Here is a 17,909-nt window from a genome sequence, read left to right on the forward strand (position 1 = left end):
ACTTCATAACAAATAAGTCTCCCAAGATGGCCGCCAGAGACAAAAGAGCCCAAATGTAGCCACGTATAATCCAATGACAGAAGTGTGCAAGTTTTATATAGTGCAGACTGGTCAGGTATTGAAGCATTACATCTTACTTGGACCCCTTGGTGCATATTTTGTACATGAGATTGATCTTGCGAAACATTGAATTAAGTATCAAAGTAGTTTATTTTATGCAATGTTAGTTCCTACTCGGTGCTTGCGTGTTATTTTATTTGCTATCATTATTTCCAAGGGAGTGTGTTGTGGTACCTATGTGTGCCTATCTGGGACTCTTGAGTTGCTGCAAGGGTAGTGGTGTATTACATTTGTGCCGTTCTGACACCCTTCAGGACTGTAGTAACTCACAAAGAAAGTTAGTAAATAGCAATTGTCTTACTCATTTTAATTACAAGCACTGGTCTTCATGCAAAGGCCAGTCTGACAATCTTGAAGATATGGCTTCGAATCATTAAACAGGCGACTGAGGAAAGACAGACGATGCACAAATGTACTGACACGATCAAATGCCACTTGAAAAGCGCCACTGTTGGTGCATAAAAAATGAGCGCTAGAAAGCGAAATATCCTTTCAAGGCCTGTGATGAGGGCATGAGAAGGCCGATCGATATCTGTGAGTGTTCGTCTAGTGAACAGGTGCAGCGTGCGGACGAGAGGAGGAAGAGAAGTCACAGAGGAGAAGCACCGCAGGAAGGACTCTGACAGCCCATAATGTCCCCACGGAGTCTCCCGGACAACCGCAGGCAGCGCACACACACAAAGAGGACACGGCACCTCCAGCCGCAGCAGGCGCAGCAAAGCGCCTCTGGTACTGCAGCCGAGGAGCCGACCGCCGGTGGAGGCGCACACAGGCCAGGTTAGTGTGCGTGCGTGCGTGTGTGTGCTACTAATGACAGACCCGGAAACATGCGAAATCACTGGCACTGAGCTGAAATTATCGATGTAAGTCCAAAAGTCTCCATGAAGCCGGGTCACCGGAGCACCGCTTTTACAGCCTCATCTGTAAAAATGTAAGGAATCCGAAATGCAGCTCCCAGAATGCACCGGAATGTTTCATTAAAGCTCCTGCTTGAAATGGGTCTGGTGGGTCAGTGGACTAATGCATCCACTGCAGGGGCCTGTGTGCGACCTCATGATCACGGGGGGGGGGGCACTCAGCCTTTCATCCATTTGAGGTCGATAAAATGAGTACTGTTGAGATGGGTAACAATGAACATCTGTTCTTCAGCGCCTTGAGACCTTTGGGTGATACATGTGCTTGTAGGCGATAGCGAGCGGTTTGGGCCCCGCTTTGCATGTCAGCGATATTTATTGCTACTGACATGCAAAGTGGGCGTACCCAACCTGTTAGCGACTGAAAGCAGTCGCTAACATCGTTATCGCCTATTAGCAATACCTGCGACGGGATAAAAAAACGCAATACATATATCCTCCTACAGCTGAAGTGCCACCTTGTCAAAATATGTCAGAGCCAATGCTCCCCAACGCAGAGTCATGCTTGCTTACAGAACTTCCCAAGCAGAGCAGTACATAATCACGTGAAATAGCTTTTGCCTCTGAATTGCAGCTTACAAACCTTATTTAAATTGCCCATGTGTCCCCTTCTACCAATCCAGTTTACTTTAAAAACACTTACATGATATGTCAAGAGATAGATATTCTTATCTCTCTCTAATGCCGTTAGTACGGCCTGCTAGCACTTTATAAATAAAATAATTCCCCAGCATGCAGTATTTTGAGGTAGAAGACAATTGACATATTGTGTTATGTCACATAATATGACTTTAACACTAAATAAAAGTTTGTATAGATTTTTATAATCTCAAAGTCTGTTGCTGTGCATGCTGTTTGTCTTCTGCTTCCTGTATAGGACTGTTTTGTAGACGTTCTTAAAATGTGAGCTGCGGGCGCTCTTGCCTCTGGGTGGAGTGCACCACAATCATTGCTTCCTGGATGATGTCATGTGTGCAGCTGGCCTTCAGTGGCTGTTTGTTCCCTGGTGATCTACATGTTACTTATTTTAGCCTCATGTGGTCTCGTTGGATTATTTGCCGGCCTGCTCTACATAACAACCAGAAAATACTAAACATATGTATAAGGTAAGACCACTGGAACATTCAACCCTAGCGTACTTTCTTAAATCTTCCAGTTAGTCTAATATAGTACCAAATGTTATGTGAAAAAAATCTTTTTTGTTTTTTTGTTTTGTCCGTGTAAACCTTTTTCACTTCCCTTCTCTTAGGATTCTGAATCATGGAGATGGCTTAAACGCCATTATCTGATGTTTGTCATTTATATGTCAAGCATCGGCATAGCCAATAGGTCTCGCCTTTGGGACCTTAGAAATGTTAGTTATCCAGCACAATATCCTTGGTGCAACAACATCAACTGTTGTATGGCTAAACACTTATAAGGTCCCAAAGGCGAGACCTATTGGCTATGCCAATGCTTGTTTGAAAATCTAATGCTGTCAACCAACAAGTCACAGATAAAATAATCTTGTCCTACATGAGAAAGGCAAGCAGTGCACACTAGGGGACACATTTACTAATCATTCACACATTTAAAGTTGCTGGTCTACATTGTGTGAAAGAGAGAAAAGAAATGCTCTATATTTACCAATGAAATACTGTGTGCTGCCCACTGTTCACGTAGGCACCCGTGCAACAGAGTGCAACGGTGCCTGCGTTACAAGCAAAATAGTTTTTCTGGAAGTAATAGCACCTTCTTGACCAAAAATAATTCTTCAAGAGTTTTTTTTGTATGTGGGCTGCAGAATACAGCACACATAGAAAGAGGAAACAACAAGGAGAAGTAACGAGATTTCTCCTTGTTATACCCCTCTGAGAAGGCATAGCATGTTGACACATTCTCAACTCTACAAGTCTTTGTGTTATACTTGCATGGTTGTTTCACAACTGTGTTCTTCAGTTTTCTGGTGTTGGATTGCTTTGTTTGTGTAAAGTGGTGTTGTTGCTTCGTTCTTGTGCTGTCAGGTATTGTTACTGTCCTGTTTGATCTGTTTTGTTTTGTGTTATTTTGTTGCCATGATGCTGTGTTGTCATGGTAATGTGGGCCGATGTACATAGCCATTATGCACTGGCAAAACCTACAATTTGCAAAATCACAACTTATGAAACTCAAAAGGCTAATTTACCGAAAGCTGTTTTACATGTTGGAAAATAGTTCCAGACCTCTAAAAGAGCTTAAAGAGCTTATGTGATCTTTACCGAATTGAAAATAGGAGGGGGCGATTTATTGGGATTTGGACAAGAATGCATAAAGGGTTTATGACTCCAACTGCAGTCGCAAACAATGAGTTAATGACCCCCAAGATGAGGTAGTAACTAATTCCTGAAGCGGAGGGTGTACCTTTGCTACATTTGCCTCTTTGTGAACCATGTCACCAGCTCTTGGGAAACATTTGTTTTCAAGAAAGTACCCACCTGTGCTTTTAGTGGACATGGTCTGTTTTTAAAAGAAATGTTTCCTGACTTGGATGGCAAATGAAGAAACGGAGGGTTTCTGTCCCTTTGCAGGCCCGAATTCCTGATTTGGAAGCCATTCACAGGTGGTCGACCTGCCTTATTAATAATAATTAGGCAGGTAGTTTTAGGATATCCTGTGAAGGAATTTGTGATGGAACCCATTAGCTGCATTTGCACACCAATCAGTGTGCCAATCAACCATCCCTTGATTGTGAATGAGAATGCTACAATGGGCCCTTTTTCATGTTTATCCATTCTTCCTTGTACCCACTGACAGCCATGCATAGACTGCCGCACGGCCCGGGCAAGTAGCAGATCAATAGAAAGGGAAAACGGGCAAGACACAGAAAGAGTGGGGAGCGATAGTTACTAACTTTTCAAGCAACACATTGCAGTAATCAAATTCATCGCACTGTATTATGAAAAGGGGAAGACATAACGCAGAGCCATATCTATTAGCTTTGGCCTGCTGCAGAGCCTTGCAGACATGAGTGTGTAGGATCTGTACTTGACGCATACCCTTCCAGTGCAGTGATACTATGTCAAATATAGAAGGATGTCACGCAGACCGGACGTGCCTTTTGAATATTAGGATGCATGCAATGCCCGGAATGTTTAGGATAGATACAAATATTTCTCTGCATTGGCACCAGCTTTGATGCAGATTGCTCTAGCTAAATTAGTGGATCTGGTCTTTAATCAAAAACTGAATAGTGCACTCTAATGCCCAAGTAAATCCTAGATCTAGAGCAGTGCAAATTGCTTTTCACAGAGAAAAAAGGGTATCTTAAAGAACAAAATACCTTTTGCAAGATCTGAATGGTGAACATAGTCCCAACGTTCCCTTCTTTTGACAGGTCACTTTTAGAACTTCCAAAAAACCTAATGACAGCACCTACAGAGCACACCTCATCCAGCAGAGGAAAACATCCGGCGCCAGTGCGGGTCTACTTGCAAATGATCTCTAGCAGCTTTTGTTGTCCCTTCACCCACACAGGAGGTCTGCCAGGCTTTCAGCTTTCCTCACAGCAGGGATCTGTTTATCGACTGACTAAAGGGCATTCGGTTAGTGTACGCTCTTTCCTTTTTACATCACAACTGGCTTACCTTACGGGTCTCACAGTGCACCATATTTAGTTAAATCCAATATGGCCAACTTTTTCCCTCCTGGAGGAGTTTTGTGATCCACCCATGCTCTGCCCATTGTAAAGAGCAGTCCCCTTAGACCTAACCACAGCAGACCACCTTCCATCCTACCAGAAATGGAACCAGGATGGTTAGAATGTACCTTGGATCAAAAGTACACATTTGTACAATGTATAGTCATCACCCTCTGCCCTTTAACTCTAATTTATATTCTGGACCCTCAATAGGTTCTGAAAACAGGAGGGTGAAACAGCATATCTCACACCAAGGCTACCTTACCAAAAGTCCTGTTGAACCTGGCCCTTTTTGTGAGTTCATCCCCAATTTTTTGTCTTCACCCTCCTGTTTTCAGAACCCATTTTAATTGGCTTTTAGGACTCCGCGCACTTTACCACTGTTAACCGGTGTTCAAGTGCTTGTGCTCTCGCCTTAAAGCATGGTAGAATTGGCTCATACCCAATTGGCATATTTAATTTACTTGTGAATCCCTAGAAAAGTGATTTCATGTTTTATGAAGTGTTTCCTTCTGCACGCCACCATTCCATAGGACTTTGTGGGAGGAACTTGCGGCTTTGCTACCCCATATTATTATGTTCCTGCGATACAACAGATTTCATGACAGTGTTCACAGATGTGTTCAGATTGGACGTAACATGTAGGGAACAAGCTTCGAAACATAATAACTCATTAGAGGACCACTATTGTATTACACAAGGCTGAGGTGGGATAAATATGTGCTCTGTGTATGTGTGTGGTAGGTCAGGTAGATCTGTGATGTCATGTAGCACAATCAGGGGCTGTGGGAGCAGAGAGGGCAGAGCAATCACAGGGCTAAGGGTGTCCCCTATGTGGGCCCAAAGACGGTAGATGACTGGACAGTCTTGTAAGATATGCATTGCGTTGCATTGTGATGGAGAGCATTTCCAGCATTGCAACGAGGGAGGAGACCAGATGCCAAGAGTTTCATGGGGCTCCAGTACCATTTCTGGACCATTTTAAAGAGACAGATTTGTATTCTAGTCTCGTGTTACCCTCTGCCCAGGTCTTTTGTCAGTTCCTTTCAGTCTCCATTTTTTTTTTTTTTTTTTTTTGCGGGTTTGTAGAACGCTTCAATAAACTCCCAAGGGAGTATCTCCGCGCTAATTTGTTCCGGGAACGTTTTACCACAGTGTACGGAGAGAGGTCAGGAGAGGGCGGGAATGGAGATGTTGGACCAATAAATTGTAAATCCCGGACATGACTCCCAAGTGTCCATGTAGTGGCGTATGAGAGAGATTCGGACATTCCGTGTTCTCGTACATGGGGGCAGTGTTGAAGTTGAGAGTAGCACCACAGATGTAGGTTACGGAGGGGTAGGTGGAGCTCATCCTGCAATTTGGCAAATAACTTCAGTTCACTATTTTGTGCAATATCCTCTAGAGGTCTTACAGTACATTCTCTGTAGGGGATGGCTGCCTATTTGTATGGCTGTGTTATTCCACAAGTGGGCCCGTTGATGTAATTGGGCTGGGCTGCATGCAAGTATGTGGGCATTATTCCAAACGCTTAGCCATCGCTTGTACCATAGTGTTCGTCATCAGAGTAGACGGAAAGTTAGTCATCAGTTTCCAGTAGCTTGTGGCAATAAAGGATGTCAAGGCCACCATTACTGCTGGATATGGCTTATTCCAATCGGAACCAGAACGGGGAGTTCATCACCCCATGTCCTAGATAGGAAAGCTGCTCCCGATGTATAGCATGCTAAGAGATTTCCTTACAGGGCACTCCTAGAACCCCACATCTTGATACGACAGCTGTTTGGAAAAGGATAGCCAGTCACCCCAAATAAAGGAGTTGATACCCTTGTCTATAGTCTCAAGGATGGGGGTTCAGACAAGAAAGGCCAGCATTCCAAGGACAGATGTAAAATGGGGTGCTATCATCATCTTTACCCCACTGGCTAAGATAATCAGGTCTTACGATTTTAACACAGTATCGCATGCCGACGATACCCAGTTGCTGATTACCTTTGGCCCGGACCCTGCAGAGACTATGATCTGGTTTAGAAACTGTATGACCCACATTGACAGCTGGATGGGGCAAAATAAACTACAGTTGAATAACAGCAAAACCGAGATCATTCTATTCGGCAGGGCCGAAGACTATTGGTCTAGCGACTGGTGGCCCTAGACACTGGGCCCCTGTCCTTCTCCTAAACAAACCATCTGCAATCTGGGGATCACCATCGACAATAAACTCTCGATGAGAGCACATTTGAACCGTGTACTAGGCACCTGCTATGGCATTCTGCGGAAACTGCCGGAAGATCTTCAAATGGCTACCAATTGAAACCCGGAAGCCATTTGTACAGGACCTAATCATTTCTCGTGTGGATAACGGCAATGCTCTACTGGCCTCTGTAAACAAAGACCTTTTCTCCAAATTGCAGACCCTGCAAAACACCGCGGCCAGATTAATTCTGGACCTACCCTCAAGATCGCCGTCTTGTCCCAACTTAAAAACCCTTCATTGGTTGCCAATCAGTTTGAGAGGACAATACGACATTTTGTGCCTCACTCACAAAAGCATCCATGCTATGGGCCCTGGTTATCTAGGAAAGAAACTGAAAAAATACCAGCCAACTAGAACTCTGAGATCTAGTTCTAAATTTCTTTTAGCTCCTCTGTGGGTGCGCACTGTGCGAAACGGCGGCTGCACTTTTTCCTATCTTGCCCCCTATCTCTGGAATAAGCTATCGTCATACATCTTGTCTATTCCAGATAACTTGCACTTTTGCAGAGAACTAAAAACATGGCTGTTTCCCCAATGATGTGTTATAGATCTTGGTGGGTCGATATGTCTGCGAGCGCCCTGAGACCTAACGGTGAAATGTGCGCTTTACAAAATTCTTTGACTTTGACCGCTTTGTTTCTCCCTATAGGGAAAAATTAAGGCTGTACAATATATTCAAGAAAAAGTTTGGCTAATAAGGGGGTCTTGGTTGTCCGCTTTCATGTTCGTAAGACCTCTATTATTCAGGATACCAAAATATTTGACTCAGTGATTTTTCATATGGAACAAAAATTCAGTGATGATTGCTTTTTTTCGTGATGGGGGACAGAGGAACTGCTTCACTTTTATCCCAATTGATTTTGTATCCTAAGATTCTGTAAAAGGACAAGATGAGAGACATCAAGTCTGGTTTTGTTCTCTTTAGGTCAGTAAGTGTGAGCAGAATATTGCAGCATAAAGTAGAATCTTGGATGTATCGATGTTGGTAGATATGCCCGTAATTTGGGATGATTGGCATATGGCCACTTTAGAGGTTCCATGCCCAATAGAAACAGCAGGGGTGAGAGGGGCCGCCACTGCCTTGCCCCTCTGTGAATTGAGAAAACATTTGATAAGAATATACTGCAGTTTCCCTGAGCAATGGGCTTAGAGTAGAGTCATCTGATTTTTTAAATTAAGTTGGCGCCAAGACCCCTGGGCAGTAGTTCGCTCTACAAATACTCTCAGTCAGTCAGTCAGTCAAATTGTCCCCAGGCCCTTCGTACTAAGGAGTCCGAAAATGTACCAACACTCTGTGGTCTCTGACCTTCTCCAGCATCTTCAGAGAGCAGAATCATGGCTTTTGTTGACTCCTTAGACAGTCATAGAAAGTGGGCCAGTGTGTGAAGGTGATTTCAGGAAGATTTGCCCTGGAAAAAAAACCTTACTGTGCATCATGGATGAGGCTCAGAATGCCCTATTTGTGGCAGGTAGCCAGAATGCTCGCTATTATTTTTGATTAGTATTCAGGAGGGAGATTGTCTTTACTTGGTTTCGGTAGGACCGTGATCACTATTTTGATGAACAAATTTGGTAATGGTCATGTCACCGAACTCACCTGGACCGACCATGTCATCATCCATTTCACCATCGCTGGAACACCATGCACAACCACCAGGCCCTCACAGCTCCTTCCACCGCAGCTGGAACAAAGTGGCACAGACCCAATGGGCGGACGCCCTCAACAATAACCAGCTTGACCACACGACAAAACTCAAAGAGGTTGCTCAGAATTTCTCCACCTGGATCACCAACTGCCCTGACAGAGTCGCCCCCATCAAGCCAGCCAAGACCAGCAGATCAACCAAACAATCCAGTTGGTATAATCCAGAAAATCAAGACCATGAAACTCAACTGCAAATGGCTATAAAGAAGATGGTGCAGCAGCAAAGAGCCAAAAACTGAGCCACCTTCAAGTTAGCCCTGCAGAAATACTACCAATTCCTAAAAGACAGAACATGAGTCACCCTGGTGGACTGCATAAAAGCAATCTCCATGCACAGCAAGGAACTCTTCAGCATTGTCAGAGAGTTATCAAGCCTTTCAGCCACAGAGAACAAGATCTCCCTTTCCCAGGAACTCTACAACACCCTGGTGGACTACTTTCACAAGATATCTACAATCTACAGTAACTTTGAACCCCAGCCCACCAACATTTACAACCTCATCACAGCAACTGATGCCACCCACAACCACCAGCCCACCTAATGGGAACAGCGTACTGCTCAGAGCACCAGAGGCACCATGAACTCCATCCCCACCCACAGACCCCTATCCTCACCACTTCTTCAACCAAGGTGAACTCACCTCCATTCTCAAAGGCATCCATCAGCATGGCCGCCTTCTCCGATGGATGGAAAGAAGAGGTCAGACCCCTCCTTAAGAAACCTTCCACTGACCCTGAGAGCTCAAGAACTACAGCCCCATCTCTCTGCTCCCCTTCACTTCCAAAGTCCCGGAGAAGGCCATCAACTGCCACCTCATTAAATACCTGGAGACAAACAACCTGCTTTTCACCTCCCAATCCGGTTTCCACTTCAAATACAACACCAAGACCGCCATGATTGCTGCTCCCAACAACATCAGAACCCTCCTTCACTGGAGGGAAACACTGTCCCTGATCCTACTAGAGCTTTCAGTAGCATTCAAAACCTTATCCCACCGCACACTCATCAAGAGGCTCCACCACACTGGGATCCAGGGAGACGCCCACAAGTGGATTGCATCCTTCCTCACAGGACAATTGCAGAGAATCCCTCCACCGCCCTTCACTTCAGAACCTAAGAGCATCATCTGGGGTGTCCCAAAGTTTCATCCCTCAGCCCCAACCTGTTCAAAACGTATATGATGTCCCTGGCCAATATCGTCAGAACACATGGCCTCAACATGATATCCTATGCAGATGACATTCAGCTCATCATCTCACTCTCAGAAGACCCCTCAACCTTTACAACCAACGTCCATGCTGCATGACGGGTGTCTGCGACTGGATGAAGGCCAACTGCCTGAAGCTCAAAACGGATAAGATAGAGGTCAATTTTTTGAGGAACAACGCTTCCCCATGGAACAACACCTAGTGGCCCTCCGAAGTCAGACCGACACCGACAGACCACTCCGACAACCTCAACATCATCGAGGAAAGCAAATTCACCACGAAATGCCAAATCAACACACTCTCCTTTACCTGCTTCTACACCCCCTGCATGGTCCGAAAGATCTTCATATGGCTCTACGTCAACACCAGGAAAACCATCACTCAAGCCCTAGTCACCAGCCAGCTGGACTATGGCAATGCGCTCTACGCAGGAATCAACACCCATCGAGACTCTGGACGATTCAGAACTCAACTGTCAGTCTCATCCGTTACCTCCCTAAACAGATCCACATCACCCCCCATTTCAGGAACCTCCAGGCACCTGCGCTCCACCTCCCTCACCCTCATACACACTCACAGCAACCCCCGTAGCTACAGTGGATAATTTTCCTTCTTCTATCATGCTTACAAGTCCTGGAAGAACCTTTGCCTTCACCTCCAAACAGCATCCTCTCTCCCAGAATTCAGAAAGGGACTCAAGACCTGATCTTAGCAAGAACTTAGCGCCTAGATACCTTCACGGGTGAGTAACCGAGCTTATAAATCAGAGTTGATTGATTAAATGGATCCAGTACTTTAAGTCAGTGATAGAATTCTCCCTTGAAGCCGTCCTCGCCTGGCCCTTTGTTATTTGGCGGGTTGGAGTAAGCCTGAGCAGTAAACTCAACTCCGCTAGCAGAGTTTGCAGGATTTGGGCACTCCGCAGAGGAACGCAGAATCCCTGAATTCTGCCATTAGGGTGCAAACCTGAGTTTTTTTCAATTTTTTCGCTCCTGGGCCACTTGCAAGAACATGCAAGACTTTTCATACCACTAGCGAGCTCCCGTAAGACTTCACGCTCACTCGCATGGCTTCCGGCTGCGACTGCATCAATTTAGCATCCTTAGTGACGATTGAGATCTCAAACGGAGCGGTCTAGCAGCTTTTCTGCTTGAGAATGCAGCTGAGAGGCGTTTGGAGGGGATATTCTTATCAAACTGCCCGTTGGAGTTGATTTTAATGTAGGGGAGATATTTTTTTTAACTTTTTATTTCAAACCAGAAGGAAATACCCCAGAGACTCCAACTTCCAGTTACTGTTTAGCAGGCTCCTCCCCGTGTTTTGTCCTTCCCGGGTCACTTATCATTGGGATTTGGAGAAAGAAGGATCACTCTCCTTGTCTGCTGCATATATACCATTGGATTTAAGGACTTTCTTTTTGAGATATCACAAGTAAGTTGAAAAACTGGTGTTAAGGGTGTTGTTTTTTTGATTGGGGGCATGGACCTAGATTTATTTGAACTGTTATATGATTTTAAAAATGTATTGTGGTGGGAGGCCTGCAGTTTAAGTAGGGGGTCTAGTTATTTATTTGCATTTCATTTTTCTTCTTTTGTCAAGGAAAAGTGTTGCGCAGTTTACTACATTTTCTTCCCATTTTTTGATAAATGTACAATATTAATTTAATTCACCTTGTGGCATAGTCTACCAATGGGCCTTTCAGTATGCCTTGTACTATTCATGGGTGCATTAGACAACTGTTACTAGGGTATCTGTAGAATTAAAACACCATTTAGGCCACAGATTACATTGGATTAAAATATAAAATCAGTTTTTAGTGGTATTTCACTTTTTTTTATGGTAAACAGTGTATAGGTGGGGTAAAAGCTTTGGAGGACATGTTTTGTAATTTTTAACCCTCTAATTTTCATTTTTGGCATTGATGAATTAATGCTGTGTTCTCTGTGTTGCCATGCCTCTTTTGTCTGGCCAGTGTGTGTGTATGTGGGTTTGCCATAGGCTACCATTTGCCTTTGTTGTTCATTATGCCATGTAGCCAGGGGATATTTTGTATAGTCAGTGTCCACCCTAGGCCTGCATGTGTTCTTTGTTTTCCAGGCCTCCTGCTTTTTGGTGAGACCATGTGGCTGGTGGCCATTTTGTATAGCCAGCCAATGTGCTTTTGCCATTGATGCTGCATGTCTTCTCTATGTGTGGCCAAGCCTTCTTGCTGGTTGTTGTTCCCACCATGTGGCTGGCGGACATATTTTTTTGTAGCCAGCAAGTGTGCTTTCCCCATAGGCCTGAATGTCTTCTCTGTTTGTGACCATGCCTCCTTGCTGGTTGTTGTTGTGACTATGTGGTTGACGGACAGTTTGTGTAGCCAGCCAGTGTGCTTTTGCAATAGGCCTGCATGTCTTCTCTGTTTGTGATCATGCCTCTTTGCAGGTTGTTGTTGTTCTGACCATGTGGCTGGCCACCGTTTTGTGCAGCAAGCCAATGTGATTTTGCCATAGGCCTGCATGTCTTCTTTGTTTGTGGCCATTCCTTCTGGCTGGTTGTTGCTGTGACCATGTGGCTGGAGGCCATTTTGTGTCGCCAGCCAGTGTGCATTTGCCATACACATGAATGTCTTCTCTGATTGTGACCATGCCTCTTTGCTGGTTGTTGTTGTTCTATGATCATGTGGCTGGTGGCCATTTTGAGTAGCCAGCCAGTGTGCTTTCCCCATAGGCCTGCATGTCTTCTCTGAAATTGTGACCATGCCTCCTTGCTCAGTGTTAGTTATTGTTGATGAACATGTTGCACTGGCTGGGAGCCATTTTGTGTGTCAAGCTAATTTGTCCCTTTGCCATAGGCTTGCATGGATGGTTGACGATGATAGCAGTTTAATAAATCAATATGCTTGCAGATATTTTCACTTAATTTTTTTATTTTCATTTTTTGAATTTTAGTTGTTTTAATTTTACCTTTTTTAGTTTTATTGTTTATTAAAATTATTAGTTTTTTGTGATTTAAATTTTAAAAAATGATATATTTCAAAAAATATGTATTTTGATTTTTTAATTTACATTTTTTTGTATTTTTTTATTTCTTTGTGTTTAAAAACATTTCTTCAAAAATTGTCATTTTTTATTTTTGGTATTATAATTTTTAAAATTACATTTATTTTTAAATTTTGATCTAAAAAATGTTTTTTCCATTTTTATAACATCTGGCATCAACCCCATGACTGAAATAGGTCCACTGCACAGCAGCATTCATTGTCTTAATATTATTTCTTTGTCACCTGTACCTCCCTGAGTGCACATAAATCAAAAGGTTACATCTGTATGTTGTTGTAGTTGCTCTTCCGGATCCTTCCTGAGTGTACTTCACACAATTACATTTTGTTTGTGTGGTTTTGCGAATGGATAGTTAGACTGTATTATTGCTAAGTCACCACACTAATTATTGCTTGTTTGTATTACTACTTGAACTGCAGCAATGCCACGTTTCACTGATGTTTTCTTGCTTGTTTGCTTTTAGGTGCACAAGAGAAGAGACATCACCCATAGTACTGCCAGACAGAAAGCCTGTGTATGATGTAACACGTGACTGACTACTGAACAGGGTCATCTCTTCAGCTTGTTGTTAAGCTAAGTGCCACTACCAACTGACAGCTTCAAAACGGCCCCAAAGAAAGGTCCTGCCAAAAAAGTGGCTAGTGGGGAGAACAAAATGCAGATTTTCACCACTGGTATGCCGACCGCAACCTTTTTGAGGAACCTTGTGCCAGATGCACTGGCCTACGGCGAGCCAGCTGAGAGCAGCACACCTTCATAGGTTTTAGAGTATGTAAGGGGCAAAATTACCCTCCATCTTATGGGAAGTTTTGCCCCATCTCTTTCAGATCTTCCCATCAGATCACCACAGCAGCCCTGAGTGAAGCACTCAGTCACCATCCAATTTCCCTCAGTGGCAACCTCGAGAGTGATGTACTCTGCCTGGAGAATTGGCTCCCGCTACGCTCCTGGGAGGTTGCTCCCCCTTCCTCTCGCTCAGCTAAATCCGCTGGTGTCTCAGCCCCATGGTTTACGGAACTCTCAGCAAGAGCAAAAGTGCCTGTAAACGACTGGAGAGGGCATGACGGAAACATTTTAATCCCGAAGATAAAGCAATTTACAAACATGCCCTTGAGGAAAAGAAAATGGTGTGAACATTGGACCTCCATCTCCTGTCACCCCTGAAACAGGTCCTTTTCTTGCACAGTTTCATCCAATCCCCTTGGAAAATTATTTGGGGAGTATGAAAGCTCTCAAGTCAGGCTCTCCCTCCGACCTCTACCCAGCTAAAGTGTTGGCATCTGTAGCTGTGATCATTATTCCAGTCGGAAATTTGTTCCTCAATGCTTCGTTGTAAAATGGCCGGTGCCGGGCAGATGGAAAAATGCGAAAATTCTCTCATTATTAAAAAAGCCCTATGCCGACCCCTTGGTGGCTTCAAACTATAGGCCAATATTTCCACTTCCTTTTTTCTCCAAAGCCCTGGAAAAATATGTGAATTTAGTCACCACAGAATACGTGGAAACTAACCATTTGCTCCATCACAGCCAGTCCGGTTTTAGAACTAATTTTAGCACAGAGATAGCCTTGCTCGAAGTCTCTGAGGTTATTAAGGAGACATTAGATAAAGGAGGCAAAGCTGTGCTGATTTTGCTGGACTTCTCAGCGGCCTTTGACACCGTGCCCCATGACCGTCTCCTGCAGAGACTTGAGGAGTGCAGCCTTGGTGGCACGATACTCAAGTGGTTAACCTCCTTTTTTAAGGACCAGCATCAAGTGATTTGGTCACCTACATTTGCTGGCCCCATTCCCCCCATGAAGGTGGGGGTTCCTCAGGGCTCGATTCTGAGCCCAACACTTTTTAATTTATGTATGGCTCCCCTTAATCCCCTGGCTGAGTCATTTGGTGCAACAATAATTTCATACGCAGACAATACACAACTCTTTTTTAAATGTGACAAGGGTGATGATTTTAGGGGTGAGGAGATTAACAAATGCTTGATAGGTCTGTTCACCTTGCTAAGGCTGAACCAATTAAAGTGCAATCCTGAGAAATACGAGATAATCTTTTTTGATTCTCCATCCTACAACGCATGGCATCAATGGTGGCCTTCGGACATGTCACCCCCTGCAACCTCAGTAAATACAGTTAAGAACCTGGGGGCTAAGCTCGAAGACAATCTATATATGAAATCTCAGATTCACACAGTAGCCGGTTCCTGCTTTGGCCTCTAAAGAATGCTAAAGAACTTTCTCCCCTTATTATTGATCACTCAAAGGAAGACAGTAGTCCAAGCTCTTGTTGTTTCGAGGTTGGACTACGTAAATATCTTGTACATGGGCCTTCCAGAATACCTACTGTTAGAACTGGCTATTTCTGGTTGGCTAAGGCTGACGCCAGAGCTAGGCAGAAACCACCATTCTAGTCAGGGCAAGATAACCCCTGCTTACCCCCTTGGTAGCTTGGCACGAGCATACAGGCTTATCCTGGAGACAATGTGTAAAGCATTTGCGCACGCACACAACAGCAACAACATCCTAGGCACACCACAAAAGGAACTCCACAAGGTTATATAAAAATAACTTCTGTATTGTCAAAACACATCAGATAGAAATCACACATGTACATTGTGCCAACTGGCACAGGCAATATTCACAAGGGATTATTTACACAAGACAGGGCCACGTGGGCGCCTGTCAGAATCAGCACTTAGTAGAAATAGCACTTCTAGAACATAGAATATAGGATATAAAATAACTGTAGCACAAATTAGCAAATATAGCACACAACCAGTAACTACTGGTAACAGGTAAGTACCACCTACGCAACCCTAACCACCTTAGGAGAATGTCACGCAGGGGACCAGGACCTCACTAGGACCACCTGTACTAAAAAGAATAACCACCTAACTACAGTTAGGGGTATAAGCAAGAACACATTACACATGATGCATCACAACATTCAGAGGTGTAGGGAAGGAAAACACATGATGCATAAAACATACATTCAGCGGTGTAAGAACAAGGCACATGATGCATCAAAAACACATTCAGAGGTGCATCGCAGAAAAAACACATGATGCATAAACCAACACATTCAGAGGTGTAAGAACAAGGAAGACACATGATGCATAAAAACATTCAGAGGTGCCAGAACACAACTCAGTAGCGCAAAAACACATGATGCCTAAAAAGATTCAGAGGTGTAAGATCAAGGTGCGTAATTATATTAAATGCATTAAATTTCCTAGCACCACATCACATTGCGCAAAAACTCACATTAGCCACTACCTGTGGCAGTCCCTAGGCCAACTGGCCTTGTTGGGGCTAGGACGCCCTGTGTCCAAAAGTCAGGGGCCTAAACGGTGCAGCTGCCCACTAATTGCTGGGCAGCTGGGACATCAATAAAACTATGGCATGGGCTCTCATTAGCCCTCGAACAGAACTGCGGCAAAAGGTAGGAGCCACACAGGCTCTTGAACAAATATGCCCCCATGAGCCTCTCTGGCTCTTAAAACAATGGCACCTCGAGCCTCGCTGGGCTCGTAAATCAAATATGGGCGGGAGCCTCTTGGGGCTCAGACACAATGCCCGAAACATTGGAGTTCCTCACGGGGGACTCGGAAACAACTGTGAGCCTCTCAGGCTCTAATTACACAAACTGGCCCCAGGAGCCTCGGGACTCCGATCACCAAGGATGCGGGCGTCGTTGGAGTCCCTTGTGGACTCAAAGCAGTAACGAAGTGCCCCCGCGTTGGAGCCTCAACGGGCTCTGAATATCACAATGCCCCCTGAAGCCCTCTTGGCTTCACAAGCACAATGAGCACGGGATCGCGCTGCTAGAGGGGGGGCGGACACCAACAATGTGTCCCGGCACCCCTCCCTTCTCCTCTGCGGCCCCACTCACCGGCTTCCTGTAGCGGGGGCTCCTCTGGGCAGCTCTGGTGCAGGGGGCGAGGCTTCTCTCACAGCGCGGGGCTCCTCTTCAGGAACGGAGCCCCGCCGGTACCTCCAGCCGCCTCTTCTCTGGGTACGGGGCTCCCCCTTGGTCACGGGAGCCCCACAGCGGCTGGCGCCATCTTCTTCTCCACTCTCCCCGAGCGCTGGCCAATCCCAGCGCAGCTCATCTGTGCAGCCTCCAGCGCTGCACCAATCACAGCGCGGCCTCTCCAGTCAAGCCCCCCGGAGCGAGCCAATCATAATGCGGCCGCTCCAACAATGATTCGGGCCGATAGCAGTGATTCTATATGGCTGAAAAGGAGGGGTGGGCACCCTCGGGAATCAAAATAAAAGTGCTACTAAGCGCTTAGGGGCAAAGTAATATTTAACAACAAGGGGTGGTGATGGACAGAGTTTCTGAATTAAGCAGAATACTCTCACCCAGTCAAGAGATCAGGGCTAGATCCAACACCGTTTTTTAGCTCACTGCACCATCCCAGCTCAGAACCTGGCTATATGCAAATTAGTCTGTTCCTGTCCCAGTGCATGATGGGAACAGGGCAAACCAAACTGCCAAGCCAATTCTTACACTGGGAAGGAAACAAGGTACCGGGGACCAGTTTCTGGCATTTCAGCCGTCGTCGGCCCGGCTTGCTTGAATCCTGATGGTGCAATGAGCAAGGGACTCACATCTGAGTATACCCTTCCATGCTTAGGGTGGACAAAATATTTAACAACAAGGGGTGGTGATGGACAGAGTTTCTGAATTAAGCAGAATACTCTCACCCAGTCAAGAGATCAGGGCTATATCCAACACCGTTTTTTAGCTCACTGCACCATCCCAGCTCAGAACCTGGCTATATGCAAATTCGTCTGTTCCTGTCCCAGTGCATGATGGGAACAGGGCAAACCAAACTACCAAGCCAATTCTTACACTGGGAAGGAAACAAGCTACCGGGGATCGGTTTCTGGCATTTCAGCCGTCGTCGGCCCGGCTTGCTTGAATCCTGATGGTGCAATGAGCAAGGGACTCACATCTGAGTATACCCTTCCACGCTTAGGGTGGACAAAATATTTAACAACAAGG

The 17,909-nt window shown here is 45.1% G+C and overlaps 1 protein-coding gene across 1 annotated transcript in view; it reads left to right on the forward strand.

Annotated features, from left to right (window-relative positions):
* Positions 1-441: 441 nt before the first annotated feature.
* The window catches only part of LOC147736928 (E3 ubiquitin-protein ligase TRIM39-like), a 299,338-nt gene continuing 281,870 nt past the window's right edge, over positions 442-17,909 (forward strand). Inside the window, exon 1 of the mRNA XM_086934083.1 lies at positions 442-897. Coding sequence (XP_086790209.1) covers positions 753-897 — 145 coding nt within the window. The 5' untranslated portion in view covers positions 442-752. The remainder of the gene's footprint in view (positions 898-17,909) is intronic.

Source organism: Lissotriton vulgaris, chromosome 1_1 (assembly GCF_964263255.1).
Source record: "Lissotriton vulgaris chromosome 1_1, aLisVul1.2, whole genome shotgun sequence".
NCBI lineage: Eukaryota > Metazoa > Chordata > Amphibia > Caudata > Salamandridae > Lissotriton > Lissotriton vulgaris.